This window comes from Silurus aristotelis, assembly GCF_946808225.1.
Source record: "Silurus aristotelis genome assembly, chromosome: 10".
Classification (NCBI taxonomy): Eukaryota; Metazoa; Chordata; class Actinopteri; order Siluriformes; family Siluridae; genus Silurus; species Silurus aristotelis.
Window position 1 is genome coordinate 20,220,702 of NC_139583.1, and position 27,960 is coordinate 20,248,661.

The following is a 27,960-nucleotide window of genomic DNA, read 5'->3' on the forward strand; positions in this document are numbered from 1 at the left end:
TAATCAATATTTTTATGTAACCTTTTGTATTTTTTTTTCTAATTTTTCATTTTTCTATTTTCTACTTTCCATTTTTCAGGCTGTTTTATAATCCATCCAGCTTTTGTTTAGGGTACACTGAGTTAGTACATTCATAAACCTTTTTTAGTATTTACTAAACTGTTTTTCTCTGTGTGTGTGTGTTTGTGTGTTTGTGTGTGTTTGTGTGTGTGTGTGTGTGTGTGTGTGTGTGTGTGTGTGTGTAGTTTCAGAAAGTGGTGCACCTGGCTGCACAGAGATCCTGGTGTGTGGGAGATTTATTCAGACTTGTGTTGCAATTTTGTCGACTCCATAGTGAGGGTGAAGAAGAGCTTGGACTGTTTGACTGGCTTCTGAAAACACAGCGCTAACATACCCATACAAACTCTCACAAACACACTGTGGCAAAGGCCTGTTGTTGAGAGCCCTAACTCTGCAACCACTTTGTACTGTATGCCTCACAGTGTTGTCTAAACGTCTAACCTTTTTCTCTCCCTCTCTCACTTCTCCTTTCTCTAATTCTTATTCTCTGTTTGTTTGACAATGGGCTTTTACATGTTTTCACTCTTCATAACATTGCATCATGAGATCAAATTAGCCACGCCCACTGCTTCAGAGACCCTCTGTGATTGGAGGACATATTTTTGGCGTAGCCAGTCAGTCAGTTGGGAGGCGGGATAGATATCAAAAAAAGCCATTTTGTAGCTTGTAAATTTATAAATGTAGTTCGTGGCATTTTGTTCAAAGGTACAAAATCTATGTGGATATGAAATGAACTACTAAATATGATAGAGAATATATCAGTTGTGTATAACAATCTGAGTGCAGCATTTCACAGAATAAGGATTTTGCTTCAGTTATACTTTTAAAAGCACACCTGATTGTTTCTGTGGTACATTTAGAAATGTGTTACAGTATGTTGTGAGTAAAATGATTTATTTTAGTTAGGTGTAAATAATGAAGTTTGCATAAGTGATTTACAGTAGTTGTGCGTGAGTACAGTTTGTCATGTAAAAAACCTGTATATGTAAAATGCAGTGCGTGAAATGTAATTGCATAATTACAGTAGTATTCTGAACATCAGCACGGAAAGCACAAAGGCATCTAATCTATGACTGTATATCTGAATGTATTTATCTTTTCAAAATCAATAAAATTGTATGTAAGATACAGGATTGGTTCTCTATTTGAAAATTTACATACATTAAAACTGCATAAAAAAAAACAATTTATGTTACATGTTATTAAATTGGAAAATAAATTTCTAAATAACAAATCTTGTATAAAAACATAATAGAAAGAGTATGTAAAGATATAATGAGGTTTTATTCAGTGTATTTTCCTTGGAGATGAGACGACTTGAGCTAACGAAAACGCCGGTGTGTGTGTGTGTGTGTGTGTGTGTGTGTGTAGGGGGGTAGAGGCGATAAGCGGAGGCGGAGGGAAAACTCGTTTGTTACTATCACGTCTCGAGCTCGTACCTCAATTTTTTTGCTCGAGTAACAAAGCAAAAAAAATCGACCGAGTGACCGCTCGTACCTCGGAAAACTCGTACATTAATGCACTCGTAGGTCAAGGTACCACTGTAGTTGTGAAAGGAAGGAGGAAGACAGTGAACAATGACTTACTTGGTCGGCTACTGTTTAGATACAAGTCGTTTTAGCGGGTTGAGGCTGGGTGAAAGAAGAGCTCACTAAAACTCCAGGTGCAACAGAAATCATATAAGCACAGACAGGTTTTCAAAACTCGTGCTTTTTAATTTTTCTTTGCAACAGCGTTACGGGTTAGTCAAAGAAACTTAGAAATGAGCATCAGAAAAATAATAAGGACATAATCCTTGGTCTCCACACACGCAGTAATACCGGAAGAATGCAGTGCCGGTCTTTTCCCAAAATACCGCTCTGCTCCTAATAGAAGCGCAACATATTTCACCGGTTACACCGTGTGTAACGTGTCTTTCGTTAAAGCCTGTGTAAAGTACATTAGTGTAGATGGCTTATAGACAGGTGTGGCTTATTTATGTTAAAAATTAAAATATTTGTCATATTCAGTGGGTGCGGATTATATACGGGTGTGCTTTACAGTCCGGAAATTATTATATATATATAATTTTACATAGTGCCTGTCAAGTTTAGAAACACCTAGTAATTTATTATTCTTGAGAGATGCATGCATGTTTACTTTGTTTATATGCCACAAACAGTTGCAATAAACTGTTTATTAAAAAAATCCTCCCTTTGCATTAAGAACAGCTTTACACTTTCTTTGTATCTGGACAGTTAGTTTCTCCAAACATGCAGCTAAAATACTTTGCCATTGCTCTTTTAAAACTTGATAAAGTTGTTCTTCATTAATTGGATATTTCTTTCCATGCAATTCTTGCAATCCAGTTCATTCCAGAGCAGTTAGATATGATTTAAGTGCAGTGACTGGACAGGACATACCATAATAGACAAAACAGCAGCCAACTGTTTGCTCTCTAAATGACACTTACAGAGCTGGGCCTTTTGCTTCGAGCCATTGTCTTGTATTCCGAAGCTGGTTCCAATCAGCTAGACTCCAGGAGGAATTGTATGATATGGAAAGGTAGCCATGTTGGTTCAGTATTTATTTTACCCAGAATAAATATCCAACCTTCCCTGCTCCAAAAAACCCCCAAACCATTAAGCATCCACCCTCATGTGTGACTGTGGTTGTGAGGCAGTCTAGTCCTGATCTCCATTTTGCAAAAGCTCTTCTGTTAAACCCAAATACTCATTTGTGCAAAAAAATTATTTTTACTGCATGTAAAAAAGCAACATGTGTATTTCCAAACTTTTGACATGCACTATATATTTATTCATGCTGTACATGCAGAGCTGCTATTTGATTAAACATACCTGCCATGTAGATGGGCTTTATTCTGTTCAATGTGCCAGCCTCCATCAACCCCATCCATCAATGGAAAGGATCCACCATATGTACTACCTCTGAACAGATATTATTTGGTTTGTGGAACATTCTCAGCAATAACAATGACAGGATGTCATTAATCTTATGTCCAAAACCCTTGGATATTTTCAAATTTTCACTGCTAATTTATAATATAATATTAAGCTAACATTTAGTTGATTTCCAAATAGTCAGTATTGCATAACAAATCTTGTTTTGAAAAAAAAAAAAAGAAAGAAAGAAAACCAAAGTATACATACTGCACCTCTTTATTAGCTAAAACTACTTGTAAAGTATTAAGTATAATCAACCAGTAGTGATAATAGGTGTGTAATTTGTGAAGGTATACAATTTGGAATTATTAAAAAAATTGCAAATATATTGCGGAACATTTCGACATTCATAGTATCGTTGCAAATTGAAAAAAATCCACAGCAGCTGATTGTTTAAGTATTACATGCTTTGCTATTTTACAGTAGAGCATGAAGTCAAACAAGGTCATTACTTTTTTCTTTGTCCACACCTTGATTATACACTACAGATCCAGGAGACCAGGTAAATGATATGAATTAGAATGAAGTAGAACATCTACATGAAGTAGAACATCTAGAAAACAAACAAGGATCTAAACACTACAGCAATAAAGTGGTAAAGCATTATATGCACCAAAGCCTTTTAACATGTTACCAATTTTCCAATCAGCCAATCATGTGGCAGCAATGCAATGAATAAAACCATGTCGATGATTTTGTGACTTTGGCTGTGGCAGCAATGCTGTTGTTGTGTTTTTTTTCCCAGACATCTTTTTTTAATGGTTGTAAAGAGTTATTTGATTTACCATAGACTTCCTGTCAGCTCAAACCATTCTGAGTTAGTGTCTATTAAAGTATGTCAGCATCCAGGCAATGTGGTGACATATGTTGCCTTTAAAGCATGTCTCAATGTCTGGCTATATAAGATTTTTTGAAAAGTAAGGTATCAAGGCAACTCTATTTCAAACTCACCTTAAGATACCCATACTTTTAGGACTGACAGATTTCATTTAGCTTATTGCTTCCCACCAGGAGTCTCTAAAGTATATTAAGAGACTAACTAGTTTCTTAGAGATAAAAAAAGATTTTGGCAATTTTCCTATCATTTAAAAAATTAACATTTTCCTTAAACTCTATAATATTTTTTATTTATTCAAACCTAGTAATTACATATATCACACTACTGGTGGTTGGCAGGCTCCTAGTGCATAGGTGTGATAATGTTTTAATGAGCTGTATGGCATCACATTTATACAACATTTTCTTACACAGTGTGCATGTACAATATATGGACAAAAGTTTGTAGACACCTGACCATAGGATTTGTATGTGGTTTTGGAACATCCGATTCCACATTTGCTGTTATAACAAGCTCCACTCTTCTGGGAAGATTTAGATGTAGATTTAGTATATAGATTCAGGATTATAGTTATAAAAAGTTGTGCTCATTCAGCCACACGGGTGTTAGTTATTGTAGGATATAGGTTGAGTAGGCCTAGGGTGCAGTTAGTGTTTAAATTTATCCCAAAGGTGTTCAAAAAAGTATTAAGGTCAAAGTTTTATAGTAGGTTAATCAAGCTCTTCCACTCCAACCCATGTCTTCATAAAGATTGCTTTGTGAACAGGGACAGTGTCATGCTGTAACCGGTTCAAGTCTCCTAGTTCACGTGAAAAGAAAATGTATTTCTACCACATCCAAAGACATCCTGCACAAAGTGTGCCTTCAATCTTGTAACAGTTTGGGGACTATCCACATATGGCTGGTGTCACAATACTGTACTTTTGTCCATATAGTATATGTCTCTGTGTGTGAGCAGGTTCTCTGCACTTTACGTCAACCTTTACATGCAACTCAGAAGGCTAAATAGAACAATATATTTGTGTCTTGTGGGTGAGATAATACTGAAGGTTGCCCTCTTCGTGTGCAAGTCTCAACGCCATATCCGACAGGTATTATCTTTACTGCCTGCAGAAAAAGAAAAAAGAAATGTAAACGTACATGCTATTCTATCCACAGAGACAGAAAAGCTCAGAGTCTAATCATTAATATGGGTATGTACAGGGTTAAAATTCTACTACGATATTTACAGGGCATCAGAGACATTTGGCTTTACTTTTAACACACCTCTGTGTGTGTGTGTGTGTGTGTGTGTGTGTGTGTGTGTATGTGCCATTGCCTGTAATGATGGTGTCTCCTTCATAGTTGAAGGCGCAGGAGAAGATCTCATCAGTGTGACCCTCCAACACCTGCACACATCATTATTACTGCAAATCTACATTCACGAATTTGTACAATCACAAGTTCTGCCGGTTTATGTAAATCGAGCAAAGGGGGCAAAATTAGTCATTTTTATCAATTACATAATCACACACCTGCAAGCATGAGCCAGACTTCACACACCACACACGTGCTGTCCTATCTGCACTCCCTGTTAATACACGTGTCCCCTGCGGGTTAAAGCACACCTAGGAAAGATGAAGAGACACCGGCCTTGTAAAATTTATGTTAATGTTAATCAACATTCATTTTTGTCTTCATTCAAAATGCAAAAGTCATGGCATGTAATCCATTACACTATACATCACAAAAAGGCACAGTTGCCATGGTACAAAATATTGTCACTACCTCTTACACAAGCTTTAGACGCCTAGGTGGACTTTATTATAAGCAATGAGATAACCATTTGGTTCATAAAAAGAGGACTTGTACAGGCATTATTTACACAGTATGGTTTCCAAGTATAATATAACAATGCACTTGCCATAACGCATTCTGCCATTATATCATTAAATGTTCCATTTTTCTTCTCATCCACAACATGCATGACCATGATCACAGTGGGAAGCTATTTGTTTGGCTACAGACAGAGCTACAGGGTGCCCCGTCCCCCATAGCTGTGGATATCCCACTTTAATTTGCATTCTACATATAGTGGATATACACACATCAGGCATAACTTTATGGCCACGGATCAAGCATAACATTACAACCCCCTGCTGTTTATTGTGCTGGTCCCCCTTTTGCTGCCAAAACAGTCCTTGTCTGTCGATCATTAACAGCAGTAACTTCTTCAGCAATTTGAGCTACAGTAGCTCATCTGTTCGATCTGACCACATGGGCCAGACTTCGTTCCCCATGTGCATCAGGGAGTCTCAGCCACCCATGGCCCTGCCGCCAATTCGTCACTGTTCCTTCCTTGGACAATATTTTATATATACACTGACCACTGCAGACTGGGAAAAGCCCACAAGAGCTGCATTTCTGCAGACGCTCTGACCTACTCGTCTAGTCGTCACAATTTTGCTCTTGTCAGACTCACTGAAATCCTTACGCTTGCCCATTTTTTCTGCTACTAACACATCAACTTTGAGGATAGAATGTTCACTTGCTGCCTAATATACCCCACCCACTAACAGGTGCCATGATAAAGAGATAATCAGTGTTAGTTACTTCACCGGTCATAATGTTATAATGGCATAATGTTATGCCCGGTTGGTATAACACTAGAACACTCTAAACAGTAAAGCATAGTGGTGGCAGCATCTGCTTTAGGAATGATTGTCTTTAACTGGGACTGGGGCACTAGTTCGATAAATCATACATAGCTCAATATAGCAAACTATTTCAGTAAAAACCTTATAGGCCTCTTCTAGACAAAAAAACAATTTCACCTTCCAGCACGATAATGACCCAAAACACAAATGCAAGCCAACAAAGGAACAGCTTCGAGAGAGAAAGATCAATGTTTTGAACTAGCCCAGTCACACATCGGACCTAAATCCAATTGAAAACATAAGGGATGACTATAAGAGGGCTGTGCAGAAGATCAATGAAATAAAATTGGCAAATAAAAATGTCAGTAGACTCTGACCCAGAAAATACATGCTGCAATACATGGGAAAAAAGTTTACTGTATTAATTTGGGTTGGCATACTTTTGTATATATATATATATATATATATATATATATATATATATATATATATATATATATATATATATATATATATATATATATATATGAACTAAGGTGCTATATATGGTGTTTTTGCAGTTCACAAGAAGATACCCTACTCAAAATATATTTTTATATAAAGGCTAATTCTCATCCAGTTTCCATTCAATTTTAGATCTCACATGGTTGACTCAGTTCCTAAACCCTCTCCCTTTTCATATGCTAGGGATGCTAAAAAAACAGATACAAAATTAAAGATTCAGGTCCAGCTCTCTGTGCTTGGTGTCTATTCTATGGGGCATCATGGCATTGCATGCTGAGCTGTAATTTACAAGCAGCATTCTCATATAGGTATTTTGTTTTTCAGGTGAGAGAGGACTGCATGTATAATATAGACAGAGTTTTCACAGTAGGCAAAATGCAGAGCTCCCAGCTTGTTAAGGATTAGGTTTCTGACACTTCTCAAAGCACTTACTGCTGATAGTGATGAATATTATAGGTCCCATGTTGCCTTGTTATATACTTAGGGAACAGGTACAAACGTGGAAGCAGGCAGGATTCGTAGACAGTGGAAGACAGATTGATAAGGTATGTGAACACACATGCTCAAAAGACAAAACCATGGATGTCATCTGGCCTGGTTGCTTTAAGATTGTTGACTCGTCTAAAGAGCTTATACATCAGGAATGGAAATCAATAAGGTATTAGCCACTTTTGCAGGCCTGGAAGTGCTCGCCGTGAAATCGGTGTAATCGAAAGAAGCTTAGAAAGTGTTCAGCTTATTGGTGAGCGAGATGAAGGAGTTTGCGCTGTTTACGCTCTTGTTTTTAGTCTGTGATGGTCTGTAGTCCTTGCCATATGCTCCTTAAATCAACAATATCAAACTTGTCTATGATTCAGTCTCTGTTCATATTTTTTAGCCTATGTGATTATTCTGCAGAAAGCATAATTATAACTGGCCTGTTTTCATTCAGCCATGTGACAAATGCAGCATTCATATGTTTATTGCTAAACAAGTTTAGCTGGTTATCCATGCTTTCTGAGTGTGATACATCCAATCTGTTGAAGTGAAGGGGTTTTTGTGCTATATGAGATATGTTAGTAGTATCTGGGGCTAACCTGTTTCAAAGTTAGCCCTGCTGAAATCCTCAACATCATTAAGTGCATCACCTGGGTGCCTGGTTTCCTGTTTGCTTATGCACTTACATGGTATCTTAAGTGCCACGTCAGTGACTGGTTGTGATGAAATACATGCAGTGAGTATAACAACTGCTATTATATCCCTAGGTAGCTTTAATGTCCAGCACTTAAGCATTATGTGTTTGTAATTTAGAGAACAGAAAGTCTTGAGTGTTTGTACATTCTGGCGATCACACCAAGCATTATTGATCATAAGACACTTTCCCACTTTTAAAGGAACATCTATGCTGCTGTTAAATAGATGTTAACATGCACTTGTTTCGTATTTTACAAGGTGACATATTATACTGCAGCAGGCAGTCCGAGGGTGAGTGTCATTCCTCTGTCTATTGTTAAACTACCTCTGGTGGCTAGCAATGGTTAAAACAAAATTATAGGTATTGATATAACAACGGTTTTGTCAAAACCATATAACCACAAATGTTCCTTGTCATATGGAACCGATGCTACTTCAGCAAAAAGGTTCTTACGAACAACTGCAGTTTGACAGGGAATCTCCCATTAATACTCTCAAGCAATGCAATGTGACATTACTGGAAAATCTCACTGTGTGTGGAGACACATTTACAAGACCCTGCTGTGTTTTCATTCATCTATTTTCTATAATGTCTCTATGCTTATTCATGTCTATATGTGCTCTTCTTGTTTAGATGTCAAACTATACGGTTTTCTGTTGTTGTTGTTGTTTTTTTTACATTACAGACCCTCTTTTATATCTGAAATGTAACAGTATGGGGTAACATTCTGAGGGTGCCCTTTGCTGAGTGTTTGAAACTCTCCATCCTGATTGCATGTTTCAAAAGCTTTATGTTTGGCATGGTAATCAGATTGCTTGTGCCACTCAGCTGTGGCATGAACATCTGAGTTCATATTATTATCCAGAAGCGGTCACCACAGACAGAAAAGAAAACAATGGAAAAGAAGTTTGTAAAAAGATTTAGGCGATTTTATGATAAATTGATGTTAACCTGATGCAGGTAATGTTAACTTTAAAACTGTTTAAATCACTTCTTGTTCCTGTGTTAATACAGCTTTGCTAGCCTGGTGTAGTCTACTATAGAATTACTTTCCTATATGCCTTGTATTATTGTGCTTTACAATCAATATTGTAATATTATAAGCCATGATAAAAACTAGGCAATTATCAATTATCTACAAAATGTTAACATTTATAGATGAGTCTGCCTGTGTATGTGTGTGTATGTGTGTATATGTGTGTATATGTGTGTGTGTGTGTGTGTGTGTGTGTCTGAGAGAGAGAGAGAGAGAGAGAGAGAGAGAGAGAGAGAGAGAGAGAGAGAGAGAGAGAGAGCGTTTGTTTAAACTCTGTGTGACCTGTGTTCCTCTAGCAGTATGTTCTCTAGCTGAAATTGATGAAGAGCCCTTATGTGGATGTTGTTATAAAAATGTGTTTGAATTATAATCCATTATACAGGAAATGGACCTATTCTGGCCTTCACGATGAGGGGGGGTGGAAATAAAAAGAGAGAGAGAGAGAGAGAGAGAGAGAGAGAGAGAGAGAGAGAGAGAGAGAGAGAGAGAGAGAGAGAGAGAGACATGATATAATGGTGGCATGAAGACAGGAGTGAAATGGAAATTGGTATCCAAACGTAATATGAGAAAAATGTGATAGGGAGAGCGATAGAGTGCATGACAGGTAGTAAGAAACAGGAAGTGACTAAGGGACAGGCAAGGAAAACGGAAATGAACAACAGAAAATGGAGGAAATGAGAGGTGATAAGGAAAAGGATAAGCAGGTGTGTTTTTGCATGCAGGTAAGACTTACCTTAGATATCTCTCCTTCATGACCATCAAGTTTGCATACACACTGGAAGGTTTCTGAATTATACACCCTGGATGTACCTAAACAGAGCAAGGAAAGAGGAGGAAGAAATTAGTCCTGAAAGGAGGTGAAGGCAGTGATGATTATGATGTTAATGTTTATGATAATCGTATTATAATGCAGATGATGATAAAGATTGATCATAATGTTAATGGCTGTAGAGATGGTGAGGATTCTGATTGTAATGATGTGACTCATGAGACACTGGTAACAATGTGCCTGCTTTTCAGATATCACTGGTGATGATGTGTTTGGTAGTGGTGCGGAAAAGTGTCGTGCTGTTGATGGCAACGGTCTCACCATCAGCAGAAGCCGTTGCAATGAGCTGACCGGTATAATTAAAGCAAACATCAAGCACCTCATCATCATGACCAATTAAAGTCGCCAAACACTGGCCATTTTCAGCATCCCACACCTACGCACACAAACACACAAGCTCAGTTTACAACTTCCATATAGACATACAAATAATGTATTCATGATATGTACTGAATATACAGTAGTACTGAATTCTGACCTTGCAGCTTTTGTCCATAGAGGCAGAAACAATGAGGGAACAGTTCCAGTTGAATTGCACACTACTGATTTCACCCCTGTGCCCTATCAAGGTGTGTATTCTCCTTCAACAACACGTAAACCCCAATAAATAAACAAATGAAAATACTGCAATCAGAGAACATTTGTGAACAATCTGGTATGGCTGTGCTAATTCACAAGTCATGTCTAGGCAGAAAATCTCTCAGGATACTAATTGCTGGTTCACACACACCTCCCTGAAGGTACATCCCACAGTGTGACCGTGTGATCAAACGACCCAGTGACTAAACGATTCCCAACTGTGTTGAAGGAAAGAGAGATTATTTCGGCAGAATGACCCTAGGAGAGACAAAAAGACAAAGAAAAGAGAAAATGAAAATGAAAACTTTGACATTATTCTACACTAAGGACAAAAGCAGGAATTAAAGAATATTTTCTGATCATTTTGATGCATCATTTACATTCACTAAAGAGGAATTGTGCAGTTAAACAATGTAATTATTTGATATACACACAGCCATACACAGTCATGAAGCAAAAGGAATAGCGGCATAGACTATCTATGGTGCCTATGTGATAGTAACAAGTTAGTTACACAAAAAAAACACACACAGTCCATATAATATACTGGTCAAGTCTGCATAATTAGATTGTTTAAGAGAGCAGAGTTGGCCTGGGTTCAAGAAAGGAATTATTGAGGGTATTTATCAATTAATAAAATGCTACTGTAATACAAAGCCTGACAATAAAATGCAACTTATTTTCATTCCTCTTTATTACATGTATTTGACATATTTTATTGGTGCAGTTTTTGTGCTAGTTTGAAATGGACACCTGTGTTAAAGCACAGGACTGCCTTCTGGGTAAGTCCTCAGTAATGAATAATCTTCATCTAATTCCTCATCTAATGGTCAACTAACCAGATTTACCAAAGTAATAGAACAGCCTTTAAAATAGCCAACGGGCCTCAACAGAGGATAGGGAGCAACAAAAAAGAATGGGAACACAGACAGAGATACTCACTGCTAGAGTTGAAACCTCTTTACCACTCTCTACATCCCATAATTTAGCTGTAGTGTCCATGCTACCTGTGGCAACAAGGGTACTCTGGGGGTTGAAGGTTACACAAACCTGCAAAGGACACACACACACACACACACACACACACACACACATTGTACAATTACACAATCTGTACAATAAACAGAAGTATTTATTTTTTTTGTGTTTTTATAAAAAAAATTTATCAACGATCATAACAAAATGTATTAATGGTTTCTGACAGACAAAATAATGTAATAATAGGTAACACACAAAGGGGGGTTACAATAGTCTTAGTATAATTTTTTTTGTTAACATACCTTTTTTAATATTTAATACAGTGGAACTAATATGAAAATGTTAAGCATGTTGATTCTAGAGTAATATATACAGTATGTGCCTCCACTGATGAACACAGGGATTTTAATGGGTTAACCTAGATTTTAGTTTCATACATCGATTTTTCACAATGGATCTATTTCAGAACAAAAATAACAAAATGAAAAAAAAAAAAAATCAGCTCTTGCAGACTCTTGCAGATTTGGGGGAAGGGGGAAGTGTGTGTAAGACATACGATTTCTGCTGTGTGTCCTCTAAATGTGTAGAAACACTTTCCAGATTCAACACTCCATAATTTGCAGGTCTTATCGAAGGAGCCTGTAGCAATTTTATCTCTAAGAGAGACAAATATAGAAAGAAACACAGAAAACAAATAAATCTATTTTCTGTATATACATTTCCATACATGTGGAAATATAAAATCAGTTACACTGATTTCTTGATTCATATCTCAATGATGTATAAATGTAGGTAGGAAGAAGGGGAAAGAAAATGGGGCAGACACGGCTATAGATAAAGAAAGAGAGATAAAGACACAGAAGGGAACAGAGAGAGATAAGGAAATGAGCACCTGACTTAAAATGACAAGTGCTCCCACATAACAGCCTGAAGCTGGCTAAACCTGCAATGTGTGTGTGTGTGTGTGTGTGTGTGTGTGTGTGTGTGTGTGTGTGTTTGTGTGTGTATGCCTGTACCAATTTTACAAATTTATTGCTGTTTTTTAAACTACCTTCGAGGTAATTTTTATAGAACTGTGCTACAGTGAGGAAAATAAGTATTTGAAAACCCTGCTATTTTGCAAGTTCTCCCACTTAGAAATCATGGAGGGGTCTGGAATTGTCATCGTAGGTGCATGTACACTGTGAGAGACATAATCTAAAAAAGAAATCCAGAAATCACAATATATGATTTTTTAACTATTTATTTGTATGATACAGCTGCAAATAAGTATTTGAACACCTGAGAAAGTCAATGTTAATATTTGGTACAGTAGCCTTTGTTTGCAATTACAGAGGTCAAACGTTTCCTGTAGTTTTTACCAGGTTTGCACACACTGCAGGAGGGATTTTGGCCCACTCCTCCACACAGATCTTCTCTAGATCAGTCAGGTTTCTGGCCTGTCGCTGAGAAACACGGAGTTTGAGCTCCCTCCAAAGATTCTCTATTGGGTTTAGGTCTGGAGACTGGCTAGGCCACGCCAGGACCTTGATATGCTTCTTACAGAGCCACTCCTTGGTTATCCTGGCTGTGTGCTTCGGGTCATTGTCATGTTGGAAGACCCAGCCTCGACCCATCTTCAATGCTCTAACTGAGGGAAGGAGGTTGTTCCCCAAAATCTCACAATACATTGCCCCGGTCATCCTCTCCTTAATACAGTGCAGTCGCCCTGTCCCATGTGCAGAATAACACCCCAAAGCATGATGCTACCACCCCCATGCTTCACAGTAGGGATGGTGTTCTTAGGATGGTACTCATCATTCTTCTTCCTCCAAACACGTTTAGTGGAATTATGACCCAAAAGTTCTATTTTGGTCTCATCTGACCACATGACTTTCTCCCATGACTCCTCTGGATCATCCAAATGGTCATTGGCAAACTTAGGACGTGCCTGGACATGTGCTGGTTTAAGCAGGGGAACCTTCCATGCCATGCATGATTTCAAACCATGACGTCTTAGTGTATTACCAACAGTAACCTTGGAAACGGTGGTCCCAGCTCTTTTCAGGTCATTGACCAGCTCCTCCCGTGTAGTTCTGGGATGATTTCTCACTTTCCTTAGGATTATTGAGACCCCACGAGGTGAGATCTTGCATGGAGCCCCAGTTCGAGGGAGATTGACAGTCATGTTTAGCTTCTTCCATTTTCTAATGATTGCTCCAACAGTGGACCTTTTTTCACCAAGCTGCTTGGCAATTTCCCCGTAGCCCTTTTCAGCCTTGTGGAGGTGTACAATTTTGTCTCTAGTGTCTTTGAACAGCTCTTTGGTCTTGGCCATGTTAGTAGTTGGATTCTTATTGATTGTATAGGGTGGACAGGTGTCTTTATGCAGCCAACGACCTCAAACAGGTGCATCTAATTTAGGATAATAAATGTAGTGGAGGTGGACACTTTAAAGGCAGACTAACAGGTCTTTGAGGGTCAGAATTCTAGCTGGTGTTCAAATACTTATTTGAAGCTGTATCGTACAAATAAATAGTTTAAAAATCATACATTGTGATTTCTGGATTTTCTTTTTTAGATTATGTCTCTCACAGTGGACATGCACCTACGATGACAATTTCAGACCCCTCCATGATTTGTAAGTGGGAGAACTTGCAAAATAGCAGGGTGTTCAAATACTTATTTTCCTCACTGCATAGGTTCTCAAATGGTTAAACCAATGACAATCCAGAACAAAATGCAAAATGCAGAGACACTCTAAACATTTGTTTTAGTAACTTAATTAATATAAATAATTAATAAATAAGATAAGAATGAATGCACAGCCAGTACCTTTGATCCGAATTTAAGACTATGAAATATTGGATCTCTTAGGCTAAAAGGCTTCTTGACTCTCTCTTTCTTGGATGGATTTTATATATATATATATATATATATATATATATATATATATATATATATATATATATATATATATATATATATATATATATATATATATATATATATATCTTATTTTTCTTCTGGCTGCTTATCTGTCTTCATACTACTATGTCCTCTACATTTTCCTCTTTCATATATATATATATATATATATATATATATATATATATATATATATATATATATATATATATATAAGAGAGAGAGAGAGAGAGAGAGAGAGCGAGAGAGAGAGAGCGAGAGAGACAAAAGTTTGTGGATGCCTCACATCTATATCTGCTTTTTAAACATCTCATTCCAAATGTATTTCCCTCTTTGCTCTAATCTTCGCTTTCTTGGCTGTGAAGATAGACTCATTCATCTTCAGAAGCATAAGCAAGGTCAGGCACTGATGTCAGATGTGGTGGCCTGGGGCACGGTTAGGTTTCCAGTTCCTCCGAACGGTGTTTCGTGTGAAAGGAAATTAAAATGCCACAGCATACAAGGACATCTTATAAAATTGTGGCAATAGTTTGGGGAAATTCTACATATGGGTCTAATGATCAGGAATCCACGAACATTTAGACAAGTAGTGTAGAAGTTTAAATTTAAAGTAGGATGAAAGTGTAAAAGAGAGAATGAAAAGGATGATAATGAACAATAATAACAATAATCATAATCATAACTACCCATATGGATTATTAAATGCGATGGCATAAACCACATTTCTGTGCCCCTCCAGTGTGTGCAGTTCCTCTCCAGACATAGTGTCCCATATTTTACATGTCCTGTCATAGCTCCCGGTTATGAAACTGCAGACAAGATGAGAAAGAAAAGGATGAGTGGAGAAGTGAGTGAGTGAGAGAAACATGAGTGGCTGAGATAAACTCACCTCGACCCTGATTTATTGAAGGCGACATTCGTAAGAGGCAGGATGTGAGACTGAAGCGCCTAGAGAGAGAGGAAGAGAAATAGAGGGAGTGAGATGGAGAGAATGATGGATGGAGAGAGCGTGTTGTGAAGTAGTGCACATTCAAGTGCATTAATTCATTTCCAATCTATAATCCAGACTGAGTAATTTACATACATCAGTAATTTTCAGCCTGTAAACCGTGGCTTCCCTGTGGGGGGTGGTGGTATTGCATTCAGTGGCAATATTATGCTTTCAGAATGCACAGCTGCAGGGACAGCTGTGACAACCCGGAAAAAAACGCATTATTTTGTGCATGCATGGATTTGCCTTACTGCTTCACATGTTAATGTGCTTGGCACTGACATTAGATAAAAAAAAAAATTTTTTAAGAAAGCAGAGCACATTTTTCAACCCTAACCCTTTATTGTCTTTTTTCTGTTTTCACATATGCACCACTGTACATTTAAATCAACCCCGGGGTGTATTTTCTTTTTGGTGCATTTGGGCACATAAGAACACAACAATTTCCCTTGGGTGCAGACCTAAACACTCGGCCTAAAAGCGGATAATTCCGATTGCGGTGAGAAATCGATTGCATTGAGAAAGCAATTCGACCCTAAATTAACCCAACTGCAGCAAGTAACGCAAAACATGCATAATAGGTAGCAGTATTTCATGTTATTATTAATTCCAACATTGGCTATATGCTGCTGACTAAGAGACATGGTCTATTGTAACAAACAATTCCAGCGTGAATTGTTAAACGGTTGACAACTTTCCCAATGTTTTGTTTATTTCAGGGCATTACTATGTGAGTTTATTCTGCCAAGCTATTAAGCAAATTGCAGAAATAAAAGCAAAGGTAAGCTTCTTTGACATGTTGTAGCAGAAGACTCTTCAGAACAGTCCCAAGGAAGTGAAGAGAGTGACTTTAATGCATTGGAATGCAGATTTGATTCTCATTCCCTGAAATTGAGGCCCACTTAGAGAGTGCTGAGGTAGATACAGATCAAAACAGACCAAAGATTGGAAGGAAAACCAGGAGCACAACAGACCAGCGGCACTGAAAGTGCTTCAAGCAAGTGTGAAGGCTGCTATGGAAAAATCATTTGGATCCGAACCAGTGCCTAAATTGTTTCATGGTCCCTTTATAATGCAAGTTGCTGGGATATTCTACAATATAACAATTTTATTGATGAATTCTTATGCATTTTTAAGGGTAAACCAAAGATTAGACTTTATAAAAGAGCAGGCATGCCAGCTGGAGTATTCATCAGACAAGCCCAGAAGGTATTAAATGATTGCTTCCTTTGGCTTCAGGCAGGACCAAGACATGACACAACATACCACCCTTAGATTTCATCTGCATCAGCCCAATGTTTCAGTTGAGTTGGGCTTAAGAGTCCAAAAGAGTGAATAGAAGGTGTTACATTATATATCCAAAAGTATGTGGACATCTGAATATCAAACCATGTAGCATGTGCATTTTCTTTATTAATCAATTAAAGATGCCCTCATAAAATTAACTTTGCCTAAGATATATTTTTCTGACAATTATACACATAAATGAACTGTATATATATCTTTGGTTGTGACCAGAGTTGGGGACAAACCAAAAAAATTTAAAATAGAAGGACACTACAGAGTATAACTAAACCTATGAATGTAAAATGTCCAGTGGTCTTACGTTTACATTTGTGGCATTTAGCAGACGCCCTTGTCCAGAGCGATGTACAAAAGTGCTTTGAGTCCCCAGCAATTAATAAATCTACACTGGTACGCTAGATTACAAACTTAATATAAATCAGACTACAATTCTTGATTTTTACAAAGCAAACTTGGTAAGTGCTAATTTAAGTACTTCAGGAAGAGGTAGATCTTCAAGCGTCACTTGAAGATAGCCAGGGACTCCGCTGTTCAGACATCTAGGGGTTCATTCCACCACCTCAGTGCCAGAACAGGGAAAAGCCTTGACGTATACTTACCTCTCATTCTGAGAGAAAGTGGTAACAGTCAAACAGTGCTGGAGGAGTCTTAAGTCTTAAGCATCATGTGGAAGTGATTAGCAAGCAGGCAGGTTTGCCAATTGGTTAAAGAAATTTGTGCAGAAAGATGAAAACAAGAAAAGTGTCACTTGCAGACATTTGCAAAGTGGCCACATGCAGATCACGGTCTACCTTTGCCAGATTTTACAGACTGAATGCTGTTTTGTATAACCCATGTGTTCTGTTTAAAGATTTTGTAACTTTAAAAAAGTAGGGTATTGGCAACATTTAGAAGTGCGGTACATTCTGGCATGGTAAAAGTAAATAATTCAATGTTTTGTAAAATAAGGATACATTGTGAAAAAGTGCATTGCAGAATTGTTTGTGCATTAAAACAATTCCAAGCTCAGTTCAACAAAAGACACACTTATATAAAGTTTATTATATGTTTGTGTATGTATTTCTTACTTCATAAATTAAGAGCACTACTTTTAGGTGAAAAGTATAAAATTAAGGTATAATATTATCATGGCCAATGGTGCACATTGTAATGCGCCACAAAGGGGGAAAATGTTATTAGATCTCTGTTATTAGATTTGAAGTGAACATTTATTCTAACTGCCTACACAAAGAAACAAGGAGTCAAATATACTAACATTACATCAAAACAGAGCTCACAATAAATTGGACCAAAAGGAATCCACCAACTGTTAAATCTTAATTAAATCTGACATGCATGCTTCTATTATACAATGTAATAGTTTAAGTGGAAAGCAAATTTGGGAGATATTTCATGCTAATAAGATTAAGATTACATTAAGGTAAGCCACATTTATCTACTTTGGTGGCGAACATCAGTGCCTTGCTGCAATAAGAGCAATAGTTAGCTGCTGTTCAAGTACACTATTTTATACTAATCCATGTGCTGACCTGAAGAAATGAAAGGCTGTTATTAATGTCACATGGCAAGGTTTGTGATTAGCTGATCAAATCTTTATCAAGGCTTGATTACCCAGGGACAGTTGCAATTTGGCAAAGTCTGTACGGGTGAGTTTCTATTCACACTGCCTTTTTTCCATAACTGACCCTCTGTTGCCATCTAGTGGCTATAGTAAAAACACAACTAAAACGGTATATATTTTATGAAAAAGCGTTTATTTCCTTTTTCCACTATAAGAAGGATCTGCATAAAACATGTGATATCACTCATTTACAATCAATCATAAACAATCTTTTTTAGCTTACGGACTGTAGGTACTTAACTCTGTATTTCTAACTTTTGTCCATCCAGATCATACTCTATTTACAAGTGTATGTGTGTACAGATGTGTATGTATTTACATACCTTAAACAGGTAGAAGTGGCGCTCATCTGGTTGGCTGAGTTTTTCCTGTAACCTTTCAATCATTGCTTTCACCTGATCGGTGCGTGAGTCAGTGATTAAAGGTTCGATTCTTTTAATTTCTGATAACAACTCACTTACATCAGTGCTGAAATAAGAGTCAGAGTGAATGTTAATAATTATACTCATACATAATTAAACAAATTCCAATATTACAACTATATTTCTATAATACTTGATTGCAAAATTGAAAGTTATATTAAACAATATATTAATGGTAGATTAGATTAGTCCAATAAATCTGGAATGTGATCATTAATAATGCACAAACTGGTGTGATGGTCAGGTCAAGATTTTAGTTCTGACACCTACAATAGGTAATCTATATCTGAATGGCTCTTTTATGTCCTCTTTTAGTTCTGTTGGTGGAGAACATTAAAAAAATGAGTGACTGTCTAACCAAGCTACTTGTTACATAGATTGGCAAGGGTCATATAGTTAATAGCAAATTGTTATGAAATGTAGCTAGAGCTGGCTGGCTTTGTGTTGGCAAAACCTTTTCTCATTTTTAACATTTAAAACTATAAATGACAATACTGCTTCACCTAGAACTATTCCCAGCTAGTAGGTGACTCCAGTTCATTTTTGTTTTCAACCCACAAGGCTCTAGTGTTTTCATCTAAACTCCCCTGGGAAATAATTTATTAAAAACATACGAAATGCATCAATAGAGACAGGTTTTTTTTAACACTTTTTATAAAAAACATTACTATAGTCACAATGTATGCCAGGGAATTCTTGCTGGGATTAAAGCAAAGGTTTTCCTTTCAAACATTTTAGCTATTGTGTGTTATGTGCAGTTATGTAAAAAAACAGTAATTTTTTTACTAGTTCAGAGTATAATATACATATGGATCAAACTTATTCTAATGGAAAGCTATATGAACTTTATTCCAAACACCTTTAAATGGAAACATATCCATACCCCGAATGTCACAAAATAGGTACAAATAAGCTACAAGTATGTATACAAATAGCATCTACGAATCCAGTTAAATCCAGAACTATTTAGAACAACTTAGTGCAAAATCGATGTTTACCAAGTTTTTGTGTTATAGAATATTCTCATTTTATGACATTGGTCCAACCCTAAGAACCTGCAAGTCTGTTTGGACTGGTTGCAAGTCATTTTAAGCTAAATAACTGTAAAGCACAATATTAATTAAAAACTGGCAACGCATTAAATACTCACTTTGGTGTTAAGTGCAGCAGGTCGATACATCTGCTTTTCTCCTGTCCTTTTTTCTCATAGTCCAAAATCAAACCTGCACAAAAACAAGTTCATGTGCTTTATGCCATGATAGCAGAAGTTTAAACATTTCCCCACAGTTAACCACAACCACTCAAATCAACCACAACCAAAGTCAAAAACAATAAATAACAACACCAACACAATACAGCCAAATGTACCAAAGCTTTGCAGTGTGTAACAATGGATGAATTCGGCCTGTATTTCTTAAGATGTTGCAAAAAATATTTAATGATTCCTAATGTTTTACAAGTCTGTGATGTACATGATTTAATAAATAGGTATATTCGTCACAGTGTCCATTTATCTATTTTTAGCATTCCACAAGGATAAAAAAAAACAACAAAATGCCCCTGAATCATAAAGCCCTGACTGTTAAAATAATTATTATTAGCTTTTGTTAGATATGAAGCACAAGCGTGCGTGTGCGTGTGTGTGTGTGTGTGTGTGTGTGGAGACAGACAGACAGACAGTTAAACAGACAGACAGACAGGCAGACAGACAGACAGATAGATAAATCTTTTTTTGCCAGGTCTAAGTTGTTATAATTGTTTTCAGCAGTATGTTCGTATGTTTTTACGTTATTTTATGTAATAACGACATTTATTATTAAACAGAAACTAGATGAGGTTTAATAGTTTAAGTTTTATTCACACTAACAATCGGTCTCGTTTAAGAAAGCTAGCTTAGCCACCTGTCAGCAAATGTTTTTTCCTTTAAAAACAACAGAGTTGTGTTATAAAATCCTGCATGCGAAGCATAAAAGCCAGACGTTAATATTTACATTACGACTGAGTATTATAAGTCAAGTAATGTTACTTTTTTGGTGTTTACCTGGAGGATAGTAGCGAATGTTAAGCCGCTTCAGTCTCATTTCTGCTTGAGTTTAAAGCAGTGTTACCCCGGCAACTGCGACTCCCCTGTTGATTGTACAATGTGCGCATGCGTCACGGAATAAGTGCATGCCACAAGTGGCTAAGCATAAACAGACTAATTAACCATAATGAACTAATTAAGGTGTGTAATTGGCATGCAGTCAAGTAAAGATTCTGTGTTTTTTTTCCTCTTAAATGTTTACCCTAAAGCTAAATATGTGTGTGGCCAAATGTATATGGACACCTAATCATCCGAGCTAAATATGGTTTGCCACAATAGGGTGGGCTGGTACAAATAATCCAGTTCTCCCAAAAACTCATATTTACAAAATATATATTTTAAAAAAATGTAATTAAAAATATAACTGAACAGTGATAATGAAAACAACTTCGAAAACTTAAAACCTTAACTGTATTTTAACATTAAAATCCATAAATCTTGATTTTATTAGATCAGATTAGTTTTCAATTAAAACTATCAGCACAAAAACAGAACATTATATAAAAAGATTCCTTTTTCCACTTTTATAGAGATTTTTTTTTTAACTCAGTTCATTACTGAGTCATTTAAAGACTGTATCAGATATAACCACTTTATATAACCACTTTCCTTTTTTGCCAATTTTTATAAAAAAACATATATTATTATTAATTCACTTTATTACTTTATTGTTATAACCAGTAACAATGTGAAACTTTATTTGTTTTGTTTATCAGTAATATTTCCTTTTTTTTTAGTTCTAGCTATTGTTCTGTCCGTCCATCCATCCATCCATCCATCCATCCATCCATCCATCCATCCATCCATCTATCCATCCATCCATCTACAGCATTAGTCTCCTGTTTCCCTTGGCAAAAAAATCCTTACAAATTCATCCATGTCTAAAGTATTTTTTATGGATATCTCATTAACTAAGAGCACTAAATTCCTCTTTCTTTTATGCAACATGGGTTGATGATAGGGTTTTAGGATGCTTGACAGTGTGGAGAAGGAGCTCTAACATTAAGCTGAAGACACATCAATTCCCAGATCTCCAGGCGTGGTCATCTGTGGTACCAGAAATGAGAGCCATACATTACAGAAAGCACGCTTTGGCTGGAATGATGTGTCTATATTGAAGTCGTTGTGCGCCTAAAATTGCGGCTGAAACAACCAGAAATGCGTGTGCTTTGAGGCACTTGTTGAGGACTGAGGAGGAGCAGAGCTTTAGGTATAGCCTCTGATGTAGCAGCATCGCTACAGACAAATGCAGGGCTAGGCTTGCTTATAGGCTTTAAAAAAAACATACATCACACAAATCAAGTTGTAACAGCAGTTTAATAAAGGGAACATTCATTAGCTGCTGCACAACAATAACAAAATGAGAAAAGTAGACAAACTTCTAAAAAAAAAAAGGCAATATGGTGGTAAAGCTTGTAAGCATCTTCAACTGAAAGTAGTGTGGGGTAAGTGGTCTATTTTGTGCTGCTGGGCAGGGACTTTGGGTTTGTCTGTTGGCTGCCCACCCAAACAGAAGTTAGAAATCATGCTGGTATTTTCTGGTTTATTTTTTCCATTGGATAAAATAATAAAATCAAACTTTGACTTTGGCAAGATGCAAAATTGGGTAAGCTAAGTCATCCCCTGCCACCAGTCCTGTTGACTAGGATTTCCATGTATCCTAAAGCTTCTAGCCCACCCTTCACTGGAATTCAGACTTTCCAGCATAAAAATAACCCTGTTCACAAACACAAGGTCAATGTACATAGTTTGCCAAGGTTGGAGTGAAGAAATTTAAGTAGCCAACACAGAGCCATGACCTCAATCCCTGCACAGGGCCTTGATTTGAACCGAATCAGTACCTGCCCTCATTAATATGGACACGCAAATTTCCACCGACATGCCCCACAAATTCTTGTGGAAAACCTTCCTGGTAGAGTGGAGGTTATTATAAGTGCAAAGACGAGACTTAATCAGGAATGGAATGTTGTTCAAATAACTTGATGAAATTGGTCTTGTGTCCACATACTTTTGGTCATATAGTGTATTTGTGTCCAAGTCACTTTTACATGCTTATGCATGTTTACAGGTTTATATGGCTGAATGCAAACCACAGACATATATTATACATCAAATATATACAAAAACAACCTCACTGTAATGAGCAGGACATGAGTAACTAATACATACAAGTATTGCCAAATAGAGTACACTTTATATCTTGTGCTTTCTTTTTTTTTTCAGTGTATGAGAGCTGCTATGCATGAAAATATGTTCATGTCTATCTATCTATCTATCTATCTATCTATCTATCTATCTATCTATCTATCTATCTATCTATCTATCTATCTATCTATCTATCTATCTATCTATCTATCTATCTATCTATCTATCTATCTATCCTGACTTCATAATATTGAGTCACTGAAAAGGAAGTGGACTTTTTCATCTCCAATATTCAGTTTTATGATAGTCATTACTGTACACAGGTAGGTGCATCTGCATTGTATGAAACACTTGCAATTATATGACATTTATAAGATTTTAGCAAACAAACTTTTTCATTTTGTGAGGGATTTTTTTAAAGAGATATGAGAGTTGTGCAAATATCCAAATAACTGGTGCATATGACACATAGATTGTATCAAATAAGGCTCCAATAAAGGACTTATTTTATTTTATTGGATCAGGGATTAGAAATGGTAAAAAAAAAAAAAAATACATTTATTCATGTCATTAATAATTTAATAATTGTCACTAAAGTTACAGGCATTCATTGGTCTGTGTTATAACATTAAAGAAACATAATTCTTCATGATTCCAGTCCTGTTCTATGCAGTGCCCTAAACCCTGCCTGTCCACACTTTTTTGTTGTTGTTGTTGTTGTTGTTGTTGTTGTTGTTGGGGTTTTTTTGTTTGTTTGTTTTTTTTGTTTTTTTTTGTTGTTTTTTTTGGGGGGGGGTACATTTTTTTTAAGTCTGCGATAGTACAATTTTAAAATTGCCATCCTGGTCTGTGTATCTATTTACTAATTCCAGCAAGAAAAAAAAATGCACAACAATCCTAAATTACTGACTGGATAAATATTTAACATGAGCATTTATTTATACAGTACTGTGCAAAAGTTTATGTAATAAAACTTGTAATAGAAATTGGTGTAATAAAAATTTTATAAAGAAAGAATGCTTTCAAAAATAAATAACAAGTACATGAACAGACAATAAATCTAAATCAAATCAGTATTTGGTGGACCCACCCCTTGGCTGCAAAAAATAATAAAATCTTTTAGGTGCGCTTGCATATTTTTTTGAACAAAGGTAAGTTGGCCCAAACATCTTAGAGAACTAACCACTGATCTTATGTGGATGTAGGCTGCCTCAAATCCTTCTGTCTCTTCATGTAATCACAGACACGTTGATGTTGAGATCAGGGCTCTGTGGGGGCCAAACCATCACGTTCAAGACTGTTTGTTCTTACGCTGAGGATAATTCTTAATGACTTTGAGTGTATGCTTGTGGATGTTGTACAGCTGCAGGCCATTACATATGTGTGTGTGGACAGACAGACAGACCGACAGATAGATCAAACAAATACAATAAAAAGCCAGATCTACAGTCTTTGCAGTTTTCCTGTTCACAACTTTATTATGACTATTTATTTCATGATTTCTTTGGTCCCCGTCATTTTAAGAGTCATTCTTACTAATATGCGTCCATATTTTATTCTGCCCTCATACAATAAATAAATCTCAAAGTTTTCAGTTCCCGGAAGCTGTACCGGAATTTTCGTCACCAACGCACAATGCCGCGATGCTTCCTGGGAAATGTAGTCGCCTTTTATCGCCATCGTGCCGCTAAAAATCTTTCATACATCATGGCAAATGTGCGTGTTGATTTGAATATCAACCAAGTTTTAACAGGATATAGCCCTAATATAAATAATAACACATTATACCCCTATATATATATAAATATATTTCAAGACGTTACTCGTGTAAAGAAAATATTTCATACAATCGACTTGTTTCGTTCACTTATTTATATAATGTATAAATGAACATATGTATCAACCATCCTTTACACATTAACAATACAGAAAATCTGTTAGTTTTTTGGAAAACGCGAAGATTATTTTTGTAAATGCATATATTTGTTAACTAGTTTAGAGAATCTTAAAAGAAGAAAATGTGGTAAAACTACATATCCCATGCTGCACCGCGCCAGAGTTGTGTAACTTTCCAGCTTCTTCCAGGCGAAAACTCTCGCGGCCGTAGCTGGTTAGCTAGCCACATCGGCTAAAATAGGAACATCGGTCTGATTTGGTTCTGGATGTTCAGAAAAAGTTTATTTTTTGTATAAAGGTGGAGAGTTTTATCCATCGGATTAGTCGAGGTGAAGAAGAGAAGACGGAAAAAAAGACAAAAGAAAATCGGGGGCGGATCAGAAATCAAACATGTCCTCCTCTTCCTCCTCGCAGGCATCTTCCAGGCGGCAATGGTGTTATCTTTGCGACTTGCCCAAGATGCCCTGGGCCATGATATGGGATTTTAGTGAAGCGGTGTGTCGCGGGTGTGTGAATTATGAAGGCGCGGACAGGATAGAAATGCTAATAGATACGGCGAGACAGCTGAAACGCACCCATGTGATGCAGGACGGAAGGTCTCCAGGTCCCCAGTCGGGGGGTAAACACGGCCCTGGGGCGAAAGATGCCGCGCTGGATGGGAGCAGAAACACTGAGCGGTTTGAAAGGAGCAGAGGAGAATTTGTACCTGCCAGACTCCCTAATGGACTGCCCAGGCTGGAAGATGGTGCTGTTGCAGAGGTGAGCAGGCAAAGTCCTAATGCCAGAAGGACGATGGTGGCAGGTGTGCCACCCAATTTGATGGCCCAGGGAATTGTAGGTACACCGCATGGCCTTTTGATCGGTGCCAGATCCAGCGGTGCACCTCTGGCTTTATCTGCACCAATACTGAGCGAACTCGGGAAAAGACAGGCAATGGGTGTCGGGATGTCGTTCGTGACCTCAGACTTTGAAAAGGACCTGAAGGAGAAACAACGGAATGCCGAAGCCCTCGCCGAACTTTCCGAAAGTGTCCGGAACCGGGCCGATGATTGGGCCGGACGTCCCAAATCTGTCCGTGACACTTTGCTTGCGCTTTCCAGCTGTGTGCCATTCAATGTGCGCTTTAAGAAAGACCACGGCCTTGTCGGGAGAGTGTTTGCATTTGACGCCAAGCTTGGAGTGGATTTTGAGCTCAAGGTGTTCGTTGAGTACCCGTGTGGCTCGGGCAATGTTTTCTCGAGCTTGTTGGCTTTGGTGAAGCAGATGTTCCAGGATAGCCAAAAAGACTCGGGCAAAGTGATCAGCTCTGGCTTTAAATATGTTGAATACGAGAAACGACATGGTGTTGGTGATTGGCGTCTCCTTTCCGAGCTACTCAGCGACGGTGTTCGGGTATTTAAAGAACCACCGATACCTGATTCACTCCCTCAACCTTATTTGGATGCTGCCTGTGCCATGTTGCCCACTGCTCTCTGCCATCTCGGACGTCCTGGCCAAGCTCGAATGCGGCGCCGGAAAGCTTCTCCAGATCCGGATGCGGCTGAGAGATTGACAGCTGAGGATCAAATACGTCAACATTGGTACACCGGCATGAGCACCCACATTCCCACCAGTTCTCTTGCGAGTGCTATGCCTGGCCAGCCTCCAAATCTCCAGGAAATAGTTCCTGTTTCCCATGGGAGTGATCCTTCACCTATCAGCGCCCTCATGACTGTTGCAGACAATGTTGGTGCCATTAGCCAATCGCCAAAAGACATGCCAGGAAGTAGTGGTGCTCACGCTTCTAGCGCTAGCCCTTCATCATCCGGGCAAAGGCGACTCGCATCACGTAACGGTGAAAACGGATCCGGAATAGCTGCGGTTGCCACGGCAATGCCCCCTGTTGCAGTGGCAGAGCAGGTATCTGAAATCTCTGGAGCATCTGGAGCTCCTCTATGTTGCACCATTTGCCATGAAAGGCTTGAGGATACACACTTTGTCCAGTGCCCTTCGGTACCCGTGCACAAGTTCTGCTTCCCCTGTACCAGGGAATTCATCCGTAATCAGGGCTCAGGGAGTGAGGTGTACTGCCCAAGCGGTGATAAATGCCCGCTTGTGGGCTCCAATGTACCCTGGGCATTCATGCAAGGGGAGATCTCAACCATCCTGGCTGGAGATGTGAAAGTCAAGAAGGAGCGGGACCCTTAATTTGAATCAGGTATGGTTTACACAAACTGAAGGTTCACACATTTGTCTAATATGCTAATAGCATGGCAGATAGACAGACAGGCGTTGAAGTTCTGTGAATAAATGTACAACATATATATTTATTTATTTTTTTTAACATAGGAAGTTGCAGTCCCTGAACCCCAGAGATGACCGATGCCACAGCACTGGAGAGACGACCGTTCACGTGCACACATCATCTTCCTCTGTTTCTCATCCCTCTGTCTACAATCAGGAGTTTATCTAAACATCCATTTGTCTTTAATGGTGTAAAGAAATATTTTTTCTGCTTCCCCTTTTACCACTTTTCCCATCTTCTATCCACAGCTCAGTCAACCATCCTTTATATCCCCCCTTTTTTTAATTTACTTTTTTATTATTATTATTATTTTTATTTTTTTAAACATCTCACCCACCACTCTACCTTTATTTCTGGTCGCTCTGGTAGGGAATTGGTAGCTCAGTGGACTTCTGATCACAAGTTTGTGAGTTAAAATCCAAGTACTACTAAGCTGCCACTTCTGGACCCTTGAGCAAGGCACTTAACCCTCAACTGCTAAGTTGTGTTAATGAGATCATTGTAAGTCTATCTGGACAGGGGCATCTGCCAAATGTTGTGAATGTACATTTCTGTCTTCTCATTACTTATTTTGCTCCTCTTTTTTTTTTTAACCCCATTAACAATTTTTATTTCTCTCTGTCTTCCTGACCCTCAACTTCATTTCTGTTTGTCATCACTTCTCACCCACACTTTCTTTCCATCTCTCCATTTCTCTTCTCAATTTATTTCAATTCAGTTCATTTCAATA

At 37.7% G+C, this 27,960-nt stretch overlaps 3 protein-coding genes across 5 annotated transcripts in view; 2 read left to right on the plus strand and 1 right to left on the minus strand.

Moving 5' to 3' along the window:
- sphkap (SPHK1 interactor, AKAP domain containing) overlaps nucleotides 1–1,188 on the plus strand; it is a 123,552-nt gene extending 122,364 nt beyond the window's left edge. For all 3 annotated transcript variants that reach the window (XM_083552598.1, XM_083552599.1, XM_083552600.1), the window contains one exon: nucleotides 246–1,188. In XM_083552598.1, the coding sequence (XP_083408724.1) occupies nucleotides 246–389 (144 nt within the window). In that variant the 3' untranslated portion in view covers nucleotides 390–1,188. The remainder of the gene's footprint in view (nucleotides 1–245) is intronic.
- Nucleotides 1,189–3,202: 2,014 nt separating this feature from the next.
- On the minus strand, nucleotides 3,203–20,976 carry daw1 (dynein assembly factor with WDR repeat domains 1). Its single transcript, XM_083552715.1, has 14 exons — nucleotides 20,864–20,976; nucleotides 19,973–20,045; nucleotides 18,724–18,868; nucleotides 15,373–15,431; nucleotides 15,170–15,292; nucleotides 12,133–12,232; nucleotides 11,541–11,648; nucleotides 10,750–10,856; nucleotides 10,498–10,600; nucleotides 10,281–10,395; nucleotides 9,924–10,000; nucleotides 5,355–5,447; nucleotides 5,159–5,228; nucleotides 3,203–4,947 (listed from the first exon to the last, which is right to left on the minus strand). The coding sequence occupies exons 1-14, from the start codon at nucleotides 20,901–20,903 to the stop codon at nucleotides 4,913–4,915; spliced, it is 1,248 nt and encodes a 415-aa protein (XP_083408841.1). The 5' UTR covers nucleotides 20,904–20,976; the 3' UTR covers nucleotides 3,203–4,912.
- Nucleotides 20,977–25,111: 4,135 nt separating this feature from the next.
- Nucleotides 25,112–27,552, plus strand: irf2bp1 (interferon regulatory factor 2 binding protein 1). The gene is made up of 2 exons (XM_083553346.1): nucleotides 25,112–27,143; nucleotides 27,275–27,552. Exon 1 carries the CDS (start codon nucleotides 25,337–25,339, stop codon nucleotides 27,131–27,133), a length of 1,797 nt encoding a protein of 598 aa, XP_083409472.1. The 5' UTR covers nucleotides 25,112–25,336; the 3' UTR covers nucleotides 27,134–27,143; nucleotides 27,275–27,552.
- The last annotated feature ends 408 nt before the right edge of the window (nucleotides 27,553–27,960 follow it).

Coding starts and splice junctions, on each gene's coding strand:
- irf2bp1 (XM_083553346.1), top strand. CDS start 25,337: ATGTCCTCCTCTTCCTCCTCGCAGGCATCTTCCAGGCGGCAATGGTGT.
- daw1 (XM_083552715.1), bottom strand. CDS start 20,903: ATGAGACTGAAGCGGCTTAACATTCGCTACTATCCTCCAG. Junction 18,869..19,972: donor CTGCTGCACTTAACACCAAA/GTGAGTATTTAA, acceptor CTCTTATTTCAG/CACTGATGTAAGTGAGTTGT. Junction 10,001..10,280: donor TGCAACGGCTTCTGCTGATG/GTGAGACCGTTG, acceptor TGCTCTGTTTAG/GTACATCCAGGGTGTATAAT.